The 18,441-nt window shown below is 42.2% G+C and overlaps 1 protein-coding gene across 1 annotated transcript in view; it reads left to right on the top strand.

Moving 5' to 3' along the window:
• The first annotated feature begins 5,152 nt into the window (after positions 1-5,152).
• The window catches only part of LOC8030277 (hydroxyacid oxidase 1-like), a 47,045-nt gene continuing 33,756 nt past the window's right edge, over positions 5,153-18,441 (top strand). The window contains exons 1-5 of the mRNA XM_040210210.1: positions 5,153-5,163; positions 5,758-5,912; positions 8,674-8,929; positions 12,218-12,372; positions 13,368-13,433. Of these exons, the coding sequence (XP_040066144.1) occupies positions 5,153-5,163; positions 5,758-5,912; positions 8,674-8,929; positions 12,218-12,372; positions 13,368-13,433 (643 nt within the window). The remainder of the gene's footprint in view (positions 5,164-5,757; positions 5,913-8,673; positions 8,930-12,217; positions 12,373-13,367; positions 13,434-18,441) is intronic.

Raw genomic sequence — 18,441 nt, 5'->3', positions numbered from 1 at the left:
GCACAATAAAGCAGAAGATTATGTCAACGTAAGCTCTAAAGCTTAAAAATCCGCGTACTACCTGGGTTCTACTCTGTTGACCCTTAAGCTGACAGTACGGTAGAAGCGACGGGCTTGTAGAATCAATCACCCGCCTTTCTTTCCTCACCTGACTCCCCTCTCTGTGCGTGAGAACGTGATCACGTGGCAAAGAGATGACGGTATGAGTGGTTTAACAAGCGCGTATCTTCCACCCCATTTTCAGCCTACGGCGTGAATAGGGTATCGGGAAAACAAATCCGCTTAGCGTACACCGTCCGTCGGGCCAAGGCTGCGAAGAGAACCGACGAAGCGAATTTCACTCCCAGTGGTATTCGCGACTCCAGCAAAACGGACGCCGCCAAGCGGGAAAACCGGGAACCAGCCGGTCCAGGTCGCTCCGCGCCCCTCCGCGTCTCTGGTGGCTTTCGCAGAGACGTGTTGTCGGCGCGGTGGCGAACAATGTAATTTGACGAAGGTCCGAATATTTCTTAAGTTTGCCTGAGTGATCATTAGTGTGGTGAAGCCTCAGTAGATTGTTTTCTTCTATTACGTGTTTGAAAGCCCGTTTACTCCACAGCACACGGTCGCGTGCTTTCGATTTCTTGGATGGAGAGGAATCACTGAAAAACTTTTTGATTTCTTGTCTGTCTCGAATCACATTCAAAGTGACGACTGCTTGGTAACTGATACTGGAGGGAACATCAATGTTGCAGTCAAGTGAATAGGAAGGTTCGATAGCTGCTTTTCTTGAGTTTGGTTGTGTTCGGTTAGCTTCAAGTTTGAGCCACCCACGCCGGTCGGTGCGTTGGGTATTCATCTTGGCTGCTTTTCGCCGAAAAAGCCTCTGGACCGCACTGAAGGAGTTGGGCTGATTTCGCAATTACTTGATTCAGGAAAACTTGCTCGCTGCAAATGATGAATGAGGGAAATTATCTGTTTTCAAAAGGTGGGAGACAAGTCTTGCAACGTTAGATGCTGTCACGGCATTTTGACCTATCGCGCCTCCAATATTTATATTACGAGGACGTCGAAGCCAGCAGCAATATACGTCTACATTGGTCAGGTTGACCGGCCACAAAAAAATACTAATTTTCTCCGTTCAGGATTCGAAGCAAAGTTCAATTCAGATAGAGGTTCTGCGTGGATCTTCAATGAAGACTCTCTTCAGTTTGTCTCCGTGCTGCCGGCTATAGAACCATTTGGCTAAGTTTAAGCAGTATATCTCCGTCTGTCAAATATACTTTTATTCAGCAGCTCACCTAATAGCTAGTCAACTAAGCTCATATTTCAACCCGAAGGATATACTAATATCGCTTTAGTGGGACCCCCATAGTACGTAATATAATACATAACCCGCTCGTCAAAATGACTTCTCGATTGCTACTAAAACCTGAATTGAAATACGAGTATCAGCTGCTTAGTGGGGCGCCGGCGGGTTAACATGGTCCTTGGCTCAAGAAGCGGTTGCTTAATTTTCGTAATTTTCCTGCAGCCTGTGTTGTTGGCCGAGCAGACGACTGGAGCTGTTTCGTAAACGCGGATACGCACAAAAGCTCGATTTCGCGGACAGATAAGTCGCATGGTCGAGGCATGCGAGTTAGCTGAAAAGTTACCCTCTGTGGAACAATTCTATAGTCATCGCCGCTTTCCTTAGATGATCAAAACTGATTAGTATATTACCATCTCTCCGGAGCCCATAGTTTCGGTTTTGAACGAAATCTCCGAAACGAAAGTTTGACACGAAAATAACAAAAAAACACCGGCAAAACAAAACTATGCTTTGCAAGTTTATCTGCACCGGCTACACTAAACCGTCTCAGTTCAAATACCTATAAAATTGGGCATTAAACAAAAGAAAATCTGTTAAATTGAACGCGCCACCTGTTCAGGCGGCCCGGCCCAGCCGCCGCGACCTGGACTCAGCCGCCATGTTTGTTTGGTGGTGGCGCCCCCTATAGGTCGCTGGAGTCGCGAATTTCCGAACAGAGCAGGAGAGGCTGCGCACACAAAAGCGTCCCTCCTCGGGCGACGGGACCGCTTCTCAAGTGTCGAGGCGGGGTCGCCATCCTGTAAGCCCGATGTCCTTGTGAACAGAAATTTGGCGTGGGATGGCACTGTTTAGCCCCCCTCCTTCGTTTCGCTCTCTGCTACTCTGAGTACATGATTATTTGCGTCGAAGGGCCATCCGCGTCCAGAAGCTCCTAAAGTATGAAGTCTCGGCAGGGAAGTCGTGGGCATAGCTAATGACACCATAAAAAACTTAGAAACTTGGGCTAGTTCAAATAATCTAAAAATAAGTGACAATAAACCGAAAGCTCTTTTCTTTCGCCCCAAAAATAAGTACTGTGACCTTCCATGCGATATTATTTCAAACCATTTTGTTCTTAGCCCGAGACTGAGGCAGGAAAAGAGGAAAGTTTCGAAGTAGAAGAAAAATGAACAGTCGAGGACACGTCTCTAACACAGCTAAAGACAAGTTTATTTGGTCACCTTCTTATATACACTCCACAAACTTCACCACAGCACCTTCCCGATCTCGAAAGCCAAAAGATAACAAAGGTCTCACATCTTTCCACCACAATTGTCAAACGACCTTGACGTTTTCCACAAAGCAATGAACAATAGCTCCCCTCATCCGGAAGACACTTGTGAATCCTTCGCGTACACAGTACACTCTCTCCCTCTACTCTCCGACCCATAATCACAAAGCATCCCGGTAACAGAAGATATCAATCCACGTGATACACAAAGGAAGAAACCACTTTCACCTTCACATTCAACAAGCACTTCACAAAACTTTCAAATCCGCAAGAATGATTTTGCGCTGCTGCTAAGCTGTAACGACACCTGACTAATGCAGTTGCCCATTGATTTCATTCTTATTGTTTCTTTTACAACCCTTTTGATGTCGTTTAACTCCCTGTGTATATAGAGATAATACACAGGGAGTTAAACGACATCAAAAGGGTTGTAAAAGAAACAATAAGAATGAAATCAATGGGCAACTGCATTAGTCAGGTGTCGTTACAGCTTAGCAGCAGCGCAAAATCATTCTTGCGGATTTGAAAGTTTTGTGAAGTGTTTGTTGAATGTGAAGGTGAAAGTGGTTTCTTCCTTTGTGTATCACGTGGATTGATATCTTCTGTTACCGGGATGCTTTGTGATTATGGGTCGGAGAGTAGAGGGAGAGAGTGTACTGTGTACGCGAAGGATTCACAAGTGTCTTCCGGATGAGGGGAGCTATTGTTCATTGCTTTGTGGAAAACGTCAAGGTCGTTTGACAATTGTGGTGGAAAGATGTGAGACCTTTGTTATCTTTTGGCTTTCGAGATCGGGAAGGTGCTGTGGTGAAGTTTGTGGAGTGTATATAAGAAGGTGACCAAATAAACTTGTCTTTAGCTGTGTTAGAGACGTGTCCTCGACTGTTCATTTTTCTTCTACTTCGAAACTTTCCTTTTTTCCTGCCTCAGTCTCGGGCTAAGAACAAAATGGTTAACATCCACCAGCTCGCCTGCGCAATCACTACATTATCATTATTTCAAACTCTTCTCCTGTCGAACTAGTAAGTTCCTTTAAAACATTGGGGGTGTTATTTTCGAAGTACATGTCGTAGATCAAACACGTCGACATAGATCGTAGACCGAAAACGTCGAACGACACCGGCAAGTTTCTAAACTCGCTTGTGTCGTTGACACAAGACGTGGTTAGACACTTGGTAGCACTCCATTTGATGTCGAACATGTAAAAACTTCCTGGGCCTACATATTCACATAGTTGTCTCGATATTATTTAAAGGGGAGGGAGAAAGAGGGGTGTATCTATGTGTGTGTGTGGGGAGGGGGAGGGGGGAGGCGCCCTACCAAGTCTGAATTACCCGGCTTCCATATCAGGGGTGACAGTGGCAACGGCCATTGACGGTGGCGATAATGTGTGTGTACGTGTTAGGCGAGTCGAGAGCGTCTTTCTGGCCCCTCATCGCATTGTTTACTTCGAATTTTTGCAATTTTTATAGGAGGAGAGGGGCGGGCTATCGAACCCGTCTCCTCTCCCTCTGTTCCAACGCTACCCCAACGTACATAACGTTTTTTTTTTTTTTTTTTTTTTTAATGTCATATTTATATGTTACGTTCAGTCGTCACAACACAGGATTGTTGTTAGCTCTTTAGTCGGACTGGCCGTTACCCTTTTATAGGCTTCACTAGGCATATTAGCTGTTAGCTGTTTGCAAGCATAAGGAAGGGGTTTGCTTTGTTTCTGTCCCGTAGGAAAGTAGGTTGAGGACAATGTAACCCTAAAAGTCGCAAAAAAGCGTTGTGTCTTGTTTTTCTTTCTTTTCTTTACAGCAAACTGCTTTTCACCCTGGAAGAAAAACAATTCGGCAAACTCGCGTCTTAGTTTTGGATAACTGACCGCGTATCAGAAAGTTTTCTTCAATTTCAGCGGTCGCAACCGTAAAATTCAGATGTAAAACTTTCTTTTTATGTGCGAATGTTTTTTTTTTGTTTTTTTTTTGCCACCTTAGAAGCTAATTACGAGTTTTGATTGTTTACTTCCATCCAGAAGAATGAAATGTGAATAGAATAAATACTAAAATTTTGTGCTCATGGAAACTACGTCGTGATCATCAGGACATCACTATTTGTAGCGCGTGATAACGGGGGCAAAGCTAGTTCTTTTAATGTTGAGACGTGAATCTGATACGCTCATATAATATTCACAGCGAAGGCCTATAAATCCGCTTTGAAATTGTAACGTTTATAAATTTCCTAACCTGAACATGAATAAAACAGCGTTAAGCGATTACTAAGTTATCCGATGAATCCACGTTCAGTAGAATCTTTAGTACCCCTCTAACACGAACGTTATTCATTGGTCTCTTTATGCAGTATAATAGCACCGACGTTACTAGTGTTCTCTATACAAAACACATGCTTAGTTTGCAAAGCTTTCGGAGTCGGATATTTCAAGTGCGGCCCCTGAAAATCTGAGTAAGAAGGTCTTGCGTTTTAGTTGCAAATCCAGGTCACATGCGTAAGCATATACGCATATATTCGGAAACAACCATACTGCATCTTGATCTTCAGACCGATACACTCGAAAGTCAATGTTGTTATATGTTTGAAGTTTTGTGATGTTAGGCACGTAATATTTGCCTTTAAATTAGGAAAATATAAGTTTGTCAGAGCTGACGGACCTATATCAAATAAAAGTAATATTCTTTTTCAACATCAGCAGAAAAAAAAAAAAATCCCTGCCAGAAACAGTAAGCGACTGGTTGCTTAGAACACCTCCTTTTTGAAGCGATGTGCTCCTGTGCCCGACGGCTGGACCGCACGACCAGCCGACCCAGTTGACCACCGCCCACCCCACCCGCAAACTTCTCTCTCACTTCGAGGGGAGAAGGAAGGGGAAGACGAAGGGTGCCTAGCGGTGATCATCGGCTCAGCGCGTTTGACCCCGCTTCCCGCTTCTTCGCTCGTAGTCCGCTCGTCGCGCCATCTGGGAGTTCCTGGGGGAACTAAAGCAAATGTCTCCCAATCCTGGCCTTGGACCAGGAATTTCGGTATATCAAAGTTTTGAGTCATACGAAGTCTTTCAAGGTTAGCTCACAGATGCTGCAAGCGCTCTAGTGTGCTCTCTCGCTCCAAGCTATTACAAGCGGGTTACAGCGCTGTCTGTCGCATGCAAACGCGTTAGCCAAAACCAGTTTTCAAGGCTCTATGAATGTTTACACAGGCTGCGCCTGCGGCCGAGAGTACTCCGCAATGTAGCTGAAAGGAGGATAGAAGTAACCCTGCTGGGAGACCAGAAGCTGTCCATGCCGGTAGGAATCTCTCCAACGGCGTTCCAAAAATTGGCACATCCGGACGGAGAAATCGCCGTAGCGAAGGGTGAGTGAAAGAGACGGCATCTGCTAAGTGATTCAGTCACACGCTGTAGTGGGTGATGTAAGGAGCTATTCTTCTTCAAAGACTCATGTAAACTATAATGCCTCAAAGCATATAGTTGACAGGCAGCTTATAACCTTGTTAATTATAATGGTTTTTGCCATCACGCGATTATCATTTCATTCTTTCTAAGGAGTGATATCTAAATTTTAAATCCCCTGCACGTGCGACGCGCGATGACTTTTTTTTTTAAGTTAACAGTGACTTAGATACTACCAAAAATATTTCCAGGCATCTTTTATAGCCTGTAGCTTTGCTCCAAGGCCCAATATTATTTTAGTACAGTCACGCGATTGCCCAGGCGCGCGTATTGTACCATGCTAATTGTTAAATGCTGACTACCTAACTAGAGAGCTCTATCACTCTAACAAAAGCCCGTGCGTCTGCTTTTCCGCACAACACTCGGAGAGCCATTCACCGCAATTTACGGAGGCACTTCAGAGATCGACGATGCCAAAACATATATTTAGACCAAAAAATGCACTCTGAGGTGTGACAATGCAAAACGTCACGCTTGCATTGCTGAATGTCACAACTCAGACTGCGTTTTTGGTCTAATCATATGTTTTGGCATCGTAATTCGCCGAGCTGCTTCTGTAAGTTCCGATGATTGGCTCTCCGAGAGTAGTGCTGAAATGTAGAGGCACGAGCTTTTCTTAGAAGGCTCTCTTCACTTGTTGACGTCATGGCTATTTGCGAAAGCACAAGGGTCTAAGAGAGTAGGTTTCTTATTTGAAACAGCGGCAACAATTGAGAGTGTCCGTCGCCCTACATTTGATTCATGAAAGTCGGAAAAATGAATCGAGCTTTCCCTCGAAGGGCGCCTGGCACTCACCCCTTCAACCTACTCGTCATTTACCCTCACATTACTCTTGCTGCCTTTGCCTCAATCTCCGTAGGTATCTTCTCAAGCGATGAGGCCAAGAATGATTTTGACGCGTATCAGCATGTGAAATGCCACGCAAAAGGAAGAGTTGCTGATTTGATTTTCAGGAGAAGCCCTAAAGAGTTTTGTGGTTTATTTCACTCTAAGTGTGACCGCAACCGACGCTATGATTCGCTTGAGCCAAGATAGCAGCGTCAAAAGTGAAAATCACGGCGCGCGTCGTGTTTGTCTTTTTCGCTCAACAAGTTAAATGGGCTTAAGCGATAAACTGGTGTCCTGTTCACCAAGCAAAAGTGACCCCCCCCCCCCTCCCCCCCTGGCTGCCGCCATGTTGTAAAATTTTGACCACTACACACGTAACCGTACCAAATTCTGAGGACCTCACGCAAAACTTAGCGGAGATTTGTTATGCTATCGCTGTAAAAAACGTTATAAGCTATTTTTCGATGCTGTTAGCCCCAGGGGCCAGTTCCCAGCTTCGCTCAAAACCCAAAATACAGCACCTCGGCTGACGGCACCTAGCAGAAGCATGGCGAAGGGGCCCGAGTTTTGTCAAAAAAGCATGATTTGAATTAGAAAAAAACAAAAAAACATAACTTATTTCGTTGGTACCGTTATTAAAGATCGAAAGGCAATTATCTGTTATCCGTACTTCGTTAAAATCTAGACGCAAAAATATAAGCTCACGTGTCTAGCGGTTAAAAATGCGAAACATGGTGGCGGCCGGTTGGAGGTAACTTTCAGCTGCCAGTTTATTGCTCTAAGCCCCTGAACTCGTTGGTTTTTTACACAGCGTTTGATCCATAACCCTTCGTTTCTTTTGTTGTTGTTTTTTGTGTGTGTGTGTGTCTTTTTTTTTTGTTTTTTTTTTGTGCCGGACTGGAGTAGCCGGCGAGATCAAACTCACAAATACGACGAATGTCATCACGGTTCCCTTTTTGCGCTGCTTGATGGGTTTCGTCGGATCGTAGTATTGGCTATAATCCTACCTAATGTAAAACGGAGTAGGGGTGTCCCAATAGCAGAAATGTGCGTATAGTGGTTAGAATCGAATAGGAGAGCGTCGTTGCCAGCCTTCGACTCGCAAAAGAAGGCTCTTATAACCGGTTCTCATAAAAGTGTCAAAGCTGCGGTTGATACTGCGCTATAGTCGATCCGAAGCAATATTCGACCACCTCCACTGTAAAAAAAAAAAAAAAAGACGCTTCTCCAGCTTCGCCACTTGTACAAACTTTCTCGGTCCATCGAAGTTAAGTGCCCATACCACCTGGGGCCCCAAACTCGTGAAACACAAAGTTCGGGCCGAAAGTTCGCGGAGCGCGCCGATTGGATGTTGGCGACAAAAACGCCAAGTCATCGTCGTGATTGTCCAATCGGTGCGCTCCCTCAACTTCGGCCCTAACTTCGAGTTTCACGAGTTTAGAGCCCTGGGTCCCAAACTCGTCAAACACAAAGTTGGAGCAGAAAGTTCCCTGAGCCCGCCTGCAGTGCCTGCACGTCGGCGAAAAAAGCGCGAAGTCATCATCGTAAAAGGCCAATTGGTAAGCTTCGTCAACTTCGGCCCCGACTTTCTGTTTGGCAAGTTTAGAAGCCCTGCACTAAACGAAGCGTGCTCATTCTGTGCCCAGCGGTAGCTGCTCCAATAAAAGACGCTGAAATGTCGGTCCTACGTCGGCTTTGTTGTCTAGGAAGTGTTTCTGTAACCCTCCAAACATGCGGAGAAAAATAAAACCTAAGCATTTTTGGGGAAAGTTGTTGGGAGATCACAGTAGGATTTCTGCTGAAGCCAACTGACTGTCCTACGTCCTCTTGTCGCAGCGGCCCAGGCTGCTAGAACACTCATGACGCTGAGCAGCTTCAGCAACGACTGCCTCGAAGACGTGCAGCGAGGAGCTCCAGGGGGACTCCGCTGGTTCCAGCTGTTCTTGTTCATGGACAGGGAGTTCACCAGGAACCTCGTGGAACGCGCCGAGAGGTCCGGCTACCGCGCCATCGTGCTCACCGTCGATATGCCCGCGAGAAAGACGCCTGACTTTGCCAAGATGTCGAACTTCTGCATACCGGAGAACCTCAGGTGTTTAAAACTCCTCAAACTATGTGGCGCCCACCACCTCTTAAACTTACAGAACTGTATAGACTTATGTACAGAGTAACCTGCCCATCTTAAAAGGCACGCATCACCGCACAATGGGAAGACAATCCATTAGCGGAACGGGTTATATACTTTATTTGACAATAATTTGATAATCCATGTTCAGAAACATCAAAACACACACGCACATACTAATAAGGCAAATCCACAGCGATTGATTGACTTAGTCAATCGTGCAAATCGAACATTAAAAAAACGCATTGAGATTGCACATGTCACGCTACTTGATAGGCACCATCAACGCTTTGTGTCGCCCCCACTGAGAGTGAAATTAACGCAAAGGTCCATAGCTAGTTAAACTACACAAAAAGATGATGCATTAAAATTTTACTTGATTTCGTCGCCAGACAAAACAAGTCGAAATTCGCACCTGGGTCTCTGGACTAGTAAAACATAAAGTTGAAGCCGAAACTTTAAGAAACACGTCGATTGGGCTTCGGCGACGAAAGCGCGTCGTCGTCGTCGCCCCCGTTTAATCGCCGCGCTTTGTAAACTTCTGTCCAAACTTGGTGTCCACCGAGTCTAGGGTCCTGAACGTTTCGTTGAGGCTTCTTCAGCGCCTTGAAAAGGAGTCAAGACGTAGGCTGCCGCTTTGCGGCTATCAGAAGGTTCCTTTCAAAGGAGGAAAACACTTTTGCAGATAGGGATTTTGTTTTAATGCGAAAGACGGCATGAATGCAGATACTCCCTTTAACCTTATGTTTTTTTGTTTTTTTTTGTCTTTTGTTTTTGCTTTGAACTGAAAAAGATGTCGGAATTTGAATCCTGTGGAATAATTTGAGAACGAGGTAGTACGGAAAATGTCGTTTCGGACGCCATTTTGTTTTTCGGTTGGAGAACTTTTATGCTGACCGCTAGTCTGAGCTGAATTCTAGTTTTGCATCACCAACATCATCCTTCAACTTGCACAATAGGTGCAATCATTAACAGATTTTAAGCGATGTGATATCTAAACCAACCAGGGGCCCAGTGCCTAAGCAAATTATTATCCACCAGCACAAGAAAAATACTCAAAAAACATTTCTGCTGCTTAAACTTTAAAAAAAAAATTGTTTAAAACGACTGCAGTTTTGCGCTACATATTGAATTCCCCAGTTCATGGTTCTGCGCATTGCAATGCGGAATTATCCGCAGAAGTTTCAGGATCGTAGTAAAAGATTTTTTGACATGTTTGTCGGAGTGGAAACGTTTGTGAACTTTTAGTTTTAACTTCATAGTTAACAAACTCATAACTGAGCAAGTTGGTTGAGATATGTTTAAGAGCGGTAAACATGAAAAATTTTATGTTTCATTAAACCAGATTAGGGTTGTTCAATATTATACTCATTTGGAAGCTAAAACAGCGCGGTTGAAGCTCCGCCCACAGGACAAACGTGGCTCTTTCAGCTCCTTCCAGCTTTGACGAAAAAGTACTTAGTCTGCTCAGCAAATTCGATTTCATGTGAGAGCAAAAGGCGTATATCTCGATGATGATAGAGCCAGACGATAAGTTCGTCCTGCCTGGTTTTCGAGCTCGGTGAGGGGTAGGCGAATGCTGCACAAGGTGTAGACTTCGTCACAGGGAGCCTTCTTGTGAAATTGTGCAGGCAAGTGATATGCTTTTTCAAGCTCGTCATGCGACTGATCCCGACTAAGAGAGGTTAATGGGTTTTGAGATGAATAACGTCTACTTTGAAGGCTTCATTTCAGTACGCAGCCTTCCATTCTGCACATTAAAAAAATATAGAGATGAATTTCAGTGAAACAACTTGGCAGCGCACTGCTTTTCTTGTGTTCTCTTTACTTGATATAGGTCACTGCAAATAAAATTTGATTCCACAGAACCGTGTGAGATAACACGAGGCAGGAGTCATTGGAATACAAAGATAAGCGGACGGCATTATAAACCAACTGCGGCGACCGTACAAAGCATAAGGAGTTAGAACTCATGTACGAAAAATAAAATATCACACATTCCCCAAAAATGCGATAATTCTTCTAGGCTACTTTAGACAACTAGATAAATTCTTGCACGTAAAGGATGGGACGGGTAAGTAATTTACCCGGGGTAGGCAAAGACCGTACTAAACTAAAAAAAACTGGCTGTGAAACGTCGGCATTTAAAACAATCTTGATCTGGCTGGATGTTTCACGATACCATATGTTGAAAGAAGTCCGTTCTTAAATTTAGTGAACGTGAACAGCAGGCGTAGTAAAATACACTTTGGTGAGGGGCAGGCATTTCCTCACTAAAAGAAATAAAATAAAACGAGAAAACACTTTTATCACGTAAAAACAGGGGACGGGACAACACATCTTTGAAAGATGTGTTGTCCCGTCCCCTGTTTTTACGTGTATAACTCTTTCTAAACCTACATCATTACCAACGCGCTCACTAAGAAGTTCACTTTTATCAGCGGGCTACGCACCGGCATCTCTTTCTCTCCTAGGATTGTATATTTGTTTTGTGGCATCGACTGCCGTCAGCTTACGTCAAAGTGAACTTAGATCAGTTGACATAAAAACTTATCAACGCTAAGTCGCGCCAAAATTCGCCAGTGCGCTGGGACATTGAAAACACGCGTGAACGAGATGGGACGTAGAATGACTGAGATGATGACTATACGCTACACGTGGCTACCAAGGAGCAGCGATTCCCTGATGAGTCAAACGCTGTCTGCTAATCCCACACGCAAACCGCGACGCCATTTAAACGCTGGTTCCTACGCTTGTGTTTTGTTGCAGCGGAGTGCGTTGGGCAGCCTTCTAGTCGCTATGGATGAAAGAATACAGCGTTTCACTGCCACCATCTATGACGCAGCCCTGAAACGGCATTTAACTATATATTGAAGGTTTTTGTTTTATTTGCGAGATATCATGTACGTATGACCCATAGAAAATTTGTTTTAAACCCATGGAAAAGATAACGCGCAAAATGTTAAGAAATATATGAAAATCGCAAGTATTTAAGAGCTACGCGATAGAGGGTGCCAGTATGTTATCTCGTCGTAATGGAGCAGAAGGCTGCGTAACGCCTTTGGTTGCAACCAAACGCAAGCACGTGAACGCCTTAGCTTGTTTCATAACCCGCATTTTTACCTGAACCATTGCAGACTCGGGTACTGCACTTCTTGGTCAGCCAGATAAGCTTCGCTCTCGAGTCCTGGAAGCTGAGACGCACCTGGAAACACGTCCAGGAGCGTCGCTTTACCGACTCTACTTTTATCGCAGACACGGCAACTTTTTGGGAATCTCCAGGCACGAAGACGCAAATCCAAAATTGGCGGGCTATGATGACCTTCACGATCCTTCCGTCACCTGGGCGGACGTCACGTGGTTGAGAAGCATCACGAAGCTACCGGTGGTAGCCAAAGGGATTTGTACAGGTTCGTTGTTCTGCACACAACTGTCCACGGGCGGTTATGAGGAATGAATCAGCGAACGGCAGGTAACATAATTAGAGATGGCGAAATGACAGAGGTGCACCAGTTGGGATGTCTAAATAGATGCAATATTGAGGATGAACCAATAAAAAAATATGTGTTTACTTTTTTTTGCAGAACTCAAAGACCGACAAATACGGCTAAAAATGCAATCAATCCCAGCAAATGAAAATGTTCAAAATCTTATTCGACCAAAAAATTAAAAAATTGCAATTTGCGGCGGGAATGAAACATTGCGCTCCTTGTCCTATCACAGAAAACATTTTGATTTTGTCCCCTAGTATTCTGAGCTTTGTAATTCGCTAGGATCCTTGTGATTGTTCATCGTTATTGGAAGCCTTGGAGCTTTGTAGAAAAGTGAACTTACAGATGGTTTCTTGAGTGCAGTGGTAGGTTTTCCACTCCGAAGAAGCCAGTCGCGGACAAGCCCCGAGGGATTTCACTGTCTGCTGTTTGTAAATTAGGAACAGTAAATCCGCTCAAAGTTTTCATAATTAATATACTTTTATTATAGTCTGACTCTTGTTAGATGCTAGGGATGTCAAAAATGCTATCTGATTTCGCAAGGCAGGATTAGCCTCGTATACCTGCTTTATTTCTGCACACTGAGGACAAAGTAGAAGGCAGACAATGTCTGGCTTTTCATTGACTTAAAACGAAAAAAAAACACACACACAAGAGGACAATGTTTCCTCCTCTTGTGTGTTTCTTTCGTCCTCTTGTGTGTTTCTTTCGTTTTAAGTCAATGTAGATCACCAACACGCTCAAGTCTTTAATCTGGCTTTTCGCCGGCGCTTTTTATTGTCAGATAAAAACATTTATGTAAATAAGTCCATTTACAGATAAACTTTTTCAGTGTACTCCTCCAGAACGCATTGATTACTTATGAACTACTTTTAAATGTTTTTGTTTATTAGAAACCTTTTTATCTAACACAGCCGAAGATGCAGAGGAAGCCATTCACTACGGAGTTTCAGCAATATTGGTGTCTAATCATGGAGGAAGACTCCTGCAAATACCGTTGAGAATAATACAGGAAACTCCGGGCTAAAATGGGAGACGGAGGTAGAAAGCGATCCTGGCGGTGTGGAGTGGACAACTCGCCACTTTCCCCGGAAATGAATCAAGTGGGTCTGACTCACTAGAGAAATTGATAGTCTATGAAATATTCCCGTTTTTTGACGGAGCGTAGGCAGCATAAGATCGTGATATTGGACCTCTTGGTATTTTGATGTCAAAATGCAGTGTGTTATATAGAGTCAGTATTTGTATCGCGATTTTTTTACAATCTAGATAATTATTAACCTTTTCTGAGCTTGTTGATTTATTTGTTTTATTCCTACCGAAACATGTCTTATTTGATGCCCTTGGCTCCAAGTGACCATAATTGGCAATAGGCATCAATTTTTTATGAGACCGACTTGAAATGACTCCAAGTGACTAGAAGGGATTATTATTGATAATCATGTGATTTTTTTGTGTGCTTACTCGTATGAACAGCTTCAAGTAGCTTTTGTTGGCTATTAGCATCTTCTTTGACCAGATTGACCTGAAATGGCTGCCAATAGCTATTGATGAGGTAATTGAGAATTACCCATTTCGGCATTGTTGAATGCACATGGTTTCAACTGGCTATTATTGGCTATCAGTCTCCACTTTTATATATATTTGATAGATATGGCTACAAATATAAATGAGTAATGAAAACTGAGCTATTTCTGTTCATAAACTGGAATGACTTCAGGTGTCTATTGTTGGCGATTAGAATATATTTCTGACCAGATTGGCTCAATGGCTACTAATGGCTGTATGTCAGTATAATAGCAAGTATCTGCTGTCTGAGTGTTTATGAATGAGAATGGCTTCAAGTGGCTATTATTGGCTATAAGCACCTATTTTCGAATAGATTGGCTGCAAATGGCTACAAACCGCTATTAGTACATAACTATTGCTTGAGCTATTTTTTTATTTACGAAATGGAATGGCTTGTAATGGATAACGTTGGCTATTTGAAATTATTTTTGACCAGATTGAATTGAAATGGCTGCTGATGGATATTGATGAGATCATTAAACAATTATGCGCTATTTCAGTATTTAAAAATGAGTATGGCTTCAAGCGGCTATTATTGGCTTATGCATCAAATTTTAGATAAATTTGATGGAAATGGCTATAAATGGCTATTAGTGACTAATGTTGATATTTATGGGTGTTTTAGTGTTTACTGACTGGAATGACTTTAAGGGGCTATTGTTGGCTATTAGCATATATTTCTGACCAGATTGGCTTCAAATGGCTGGCAATGGCTATTTGTAAGTATAATTGACAATTATGGGCTATTTCAGTGTTTATGGATGAAAATGGCCACAAGGGGCTATTACTGGCTATAAACATTTATTTTTATTGCAATGGCTTAATTTGGCTACAGATGGCTATTAATGACTACTGTTGATAGTTATGAGTGATTTTTGTGTTCACCAACTGGACTGGCTTTAAGTGGCTATAGTTGGCTTTTATCATCTATTTCTGACCAGATTGGCTTCAAATGGCTAGCAATGGCTATTAGTGAGTATAATTGACAATTATGTGCTATTTCAGTATTTTTGGATGAAACTGGCTACAAGTGGCTATTACTGGCTATATGCATTTAAATTGGCTTAAAATTGCTACAAATGGCTAGTAGTGACTAGTGTTGATATTTATCAGCAGGTTTTATGTTTACTAACTGGAATGGCTTTTAGTGGCTATTGTTGGCTATTAGCATCTATTTCTGGCCAGAATCGCCTCAAATGGCTTGCAATGGCTATTAGTGAGTATAATTGACAATTATGTGCTATTTCAGTGGTTTTGGATAAAACTGGCTACAAGTGGCTATTACTGGCTATAAGCGTTTAGATTGGCTTAAATTGCTACAAATGGCTAGTAGCGACTAGTGTTCATATTTATAAGCAGGTTTTATGTTTACTAACTCTAATGGTTTTAGTGGCTATTGATGGCTATCAGCATCCATTTCTGGCCAGATTTGTCTCAGATGGCTTGCAATGGCTATTAGTGAGTATAATTGACAATTATGTGCTATTTCAGTGGTTTTGGATAAAACTGGCCACAAGTGGCTATTACTGGCTATAAGCATTTAGATTGGCTTAAAATTGCTACAAATGGCTTGTAGTGACTAGTGTTGATATTTATAAGCAGGTTTAATGTTTACTAACTGGAATGGCTTTTATTGGCTATTGTTGACTATTAGCATCTATTTCTGGCCAGATTTGCCTCAAATGGCTTGCAATGGCTATTAGTAAGTATAATTGACAATTATGTGGTATTTCACTCTTTATGGACGAAACTGACTTCAAGTGGCTATTATTGACTATAAGCATTTATTCTTTATCGAATTGGCTTGAAATAGCTACAAATGGCTATTAGTGGCTAGTCTTGATAGTTTTGAGCAATTTTAGTGTTTACTAACTAGACTTGCTTTTAGTAGCTGTTGTTGTCTATTATCATTCATCTTAACCAGATTGGCTTCAATGGGCTTGCAATGGCTATAGCAAGTAATTGTGGTATAAAGTATAATTGTGGATATTCATGAATAGCCATTCATAGCCATTCAATGGATATTCATAAATAGCCATGCATAGCCATTCAATAGATATTCACGAGTAGCCATTCATAGCCATTTGAAGCCATTCTGAAAAAAAATAGATGGTAATAGCCAAAACTAGCCACATGAAGCCATTTCAGTTTGTAGACAAAGAAATAGCTGCTAATTATGAATACTCGTCACTTTAAGCCATTTGTAGCCAATTCAAGCCACCGAGGTCGGGAACAGATGATTATAGCCAATAATAGCCGATCCAAGCCACCAAGTCAAGAATAGATGCATATAGCCAATAATATCCAGTTGAAGTCATTCAAATCTATACACACTCCAACTGCATAAATTGTAAATAATAGTTGCTGATAGCCATGTATAGCCATTTCAAGCCAATCAAGTAAAAATAGATACTAATAGCCAATAATAGCCATTTGAAGTCATTTTCCATCATACTCACTGAAATAGCGAGAATTGTCAACTACATTCATGAATAGCCATTTGTAGCCATTTGAAGCCAGTCTGGTAAAAAATAGATGGTAATAGCCAAAACTAGCCGCATGAAGCCATTTTGAGTTCGTAGACAAAGAAATAGCTGCTAATTATAAATACAAGTCACTTTAAGCCATTTGTAGCCAATTCAAGCCGCCCAGGTTAGGAACAGATGACTATAGCCAATAATAGCCAATCCAAGCCAACCAAGTCAAGAATAGATGCCTATAGCCAATAATATCCAGTTGAAGTCATTCGAATCTATATATACTCCAATTGCATAAATTGTAAATAATAGTTGCTGATAACCATGTATAGCCTGTAGGGTTCGGTGCTACTGCTCACCCGCAAGAAGGACCAACGAGGCAGATCTCATAAACACACCTTTACTGTCTGGCGGCAGCCAACCGACTGCCCAGCCCCCCGAGCCTCGAGCGTGGCTCGCGCGCACGTTGCGCGCCGGGCGCGGAGCACAGGTTCTTTTGCCCGATGATGGGCCGCAAATCCCACAAGCCATAGCCATCTTAAGTCAATCTAACAGAAAAGCATGCTAATAGCCAATAACAGCCATTTGAAGTCATTTTCAGTCATAATCTGTGAAATAACATAGAATTGTCAACTATATCCACGAATAGCCATTCATAGCCATTTGAAGCCAGTCTGCTAAAAAATAGATGGTAATAGCCAAAACTAGCCGCATGAAGCCATTTTGAGCTCGTAGACAAAGAAATAGCTGCTAATTATAAATCCTAGTCACTTTAAGCCATTTGTAGCCGATTCAAGCCACCCAGGTTAGGAACAGATGACTATAGCCAATAATAGCCAATCCAAGCCAACCAAGTCAAGAATAGATGCCTATAGCCAATAATATCCAGTTGAAGTCATTCGAATCTATATATACTCCAATTGCATAAATTATAAATAATAGTTGCTGATAGACATGTATAGCCATTTCAAGCCGATTTGGCCAAGCCCATAGCCAATAATAGGAGACACTTGAATCCATTCATAGTCAAAACATCATGAATACTATGTCACTAAATGTCACTAATGTTCATTCTGAAGCAATTTAAGGTGATATTGTTAAGATGATATGCAATTGGGGCTAACAATAGTCACTTGAAGCCATTTTTATTCATAACTATAGAATTGCAGAATATAGCGACCAATAAGCACTAATAGCCATTTTTTGGCAATTCGAGCCAACCAGGTCAATAACAGATTCCTATAGCCAATAATAGCCATTGGAAGCCAACTCAGCCTGCATAAAATCAAATAAGTCGAAATAGTGACTGATCATCACTGATAGTCACTAGAAGTCATTTACACTCCAAATCCGCCATATAATTTATAAACATGATAATATAGCCAATAATAGCCGTATGAAGCCAAATCAGTCTGCACACAATCGGGCAAGTCGAAATAGTGATTAATAGCCATTGAGTCTCTAGAATTCATTTAGACCCCGAATCTGCCATATAATTTATAAACATGATCACATAGCCAATAATAGCCATATAAAGCCAGCTCAAGCTGCACACAATCAAATAACCCAAAATAGTGGCCAAAAGACATTAAAAGTAACTAGAAGTCGTTTGAACTACATATCTATCATGTCAAATTTTGATCAAAAAGCCAAAATTAACCATTGAAAGCCAACTCAGTCCGCGCGCATTCAAATAACTCAAAATAGTTACAAATAGTCATTGATCGTCATTAAAAGTCATTTGGAACCGAAATCCGCCATATAGTTCGGAAATAAAATCAAATACCAAATAATAGTCATTCAAATCCCCCCAATCTGAGACATAACATTACAAATGTCACGAAATGGTGACTAATGGTCATTAAAGTCTATCACAAATGGAACTACCTAATAAACAGCCGTTCAAATAGCTCAGAAATATAATCCAATAGTAACTGCAGTC

This window comes from Ixodes scapularis, unplaced genomic scaffold, assembly GCF_016920785.2.
Source record: "Ixodes scapularis isolate PalLabHiFi unplaced genomic scaffold, ASM1692078v2 PGA_scaffold6__148_contigs__length_123643588, whole genome shotgun sequence".
Taxonomy (NCBI): Eukaryota; Metazoa; Arthropoda; class Arachnida; order Ixodida; family Ixodidae; genus Ixodes; species Ixodes scapularis.
The sequence above is the reverse complement of the archived record's forward strand: the minus strand, read 5'-3'. Positions and strand labels throughout refer to the sequence as shown.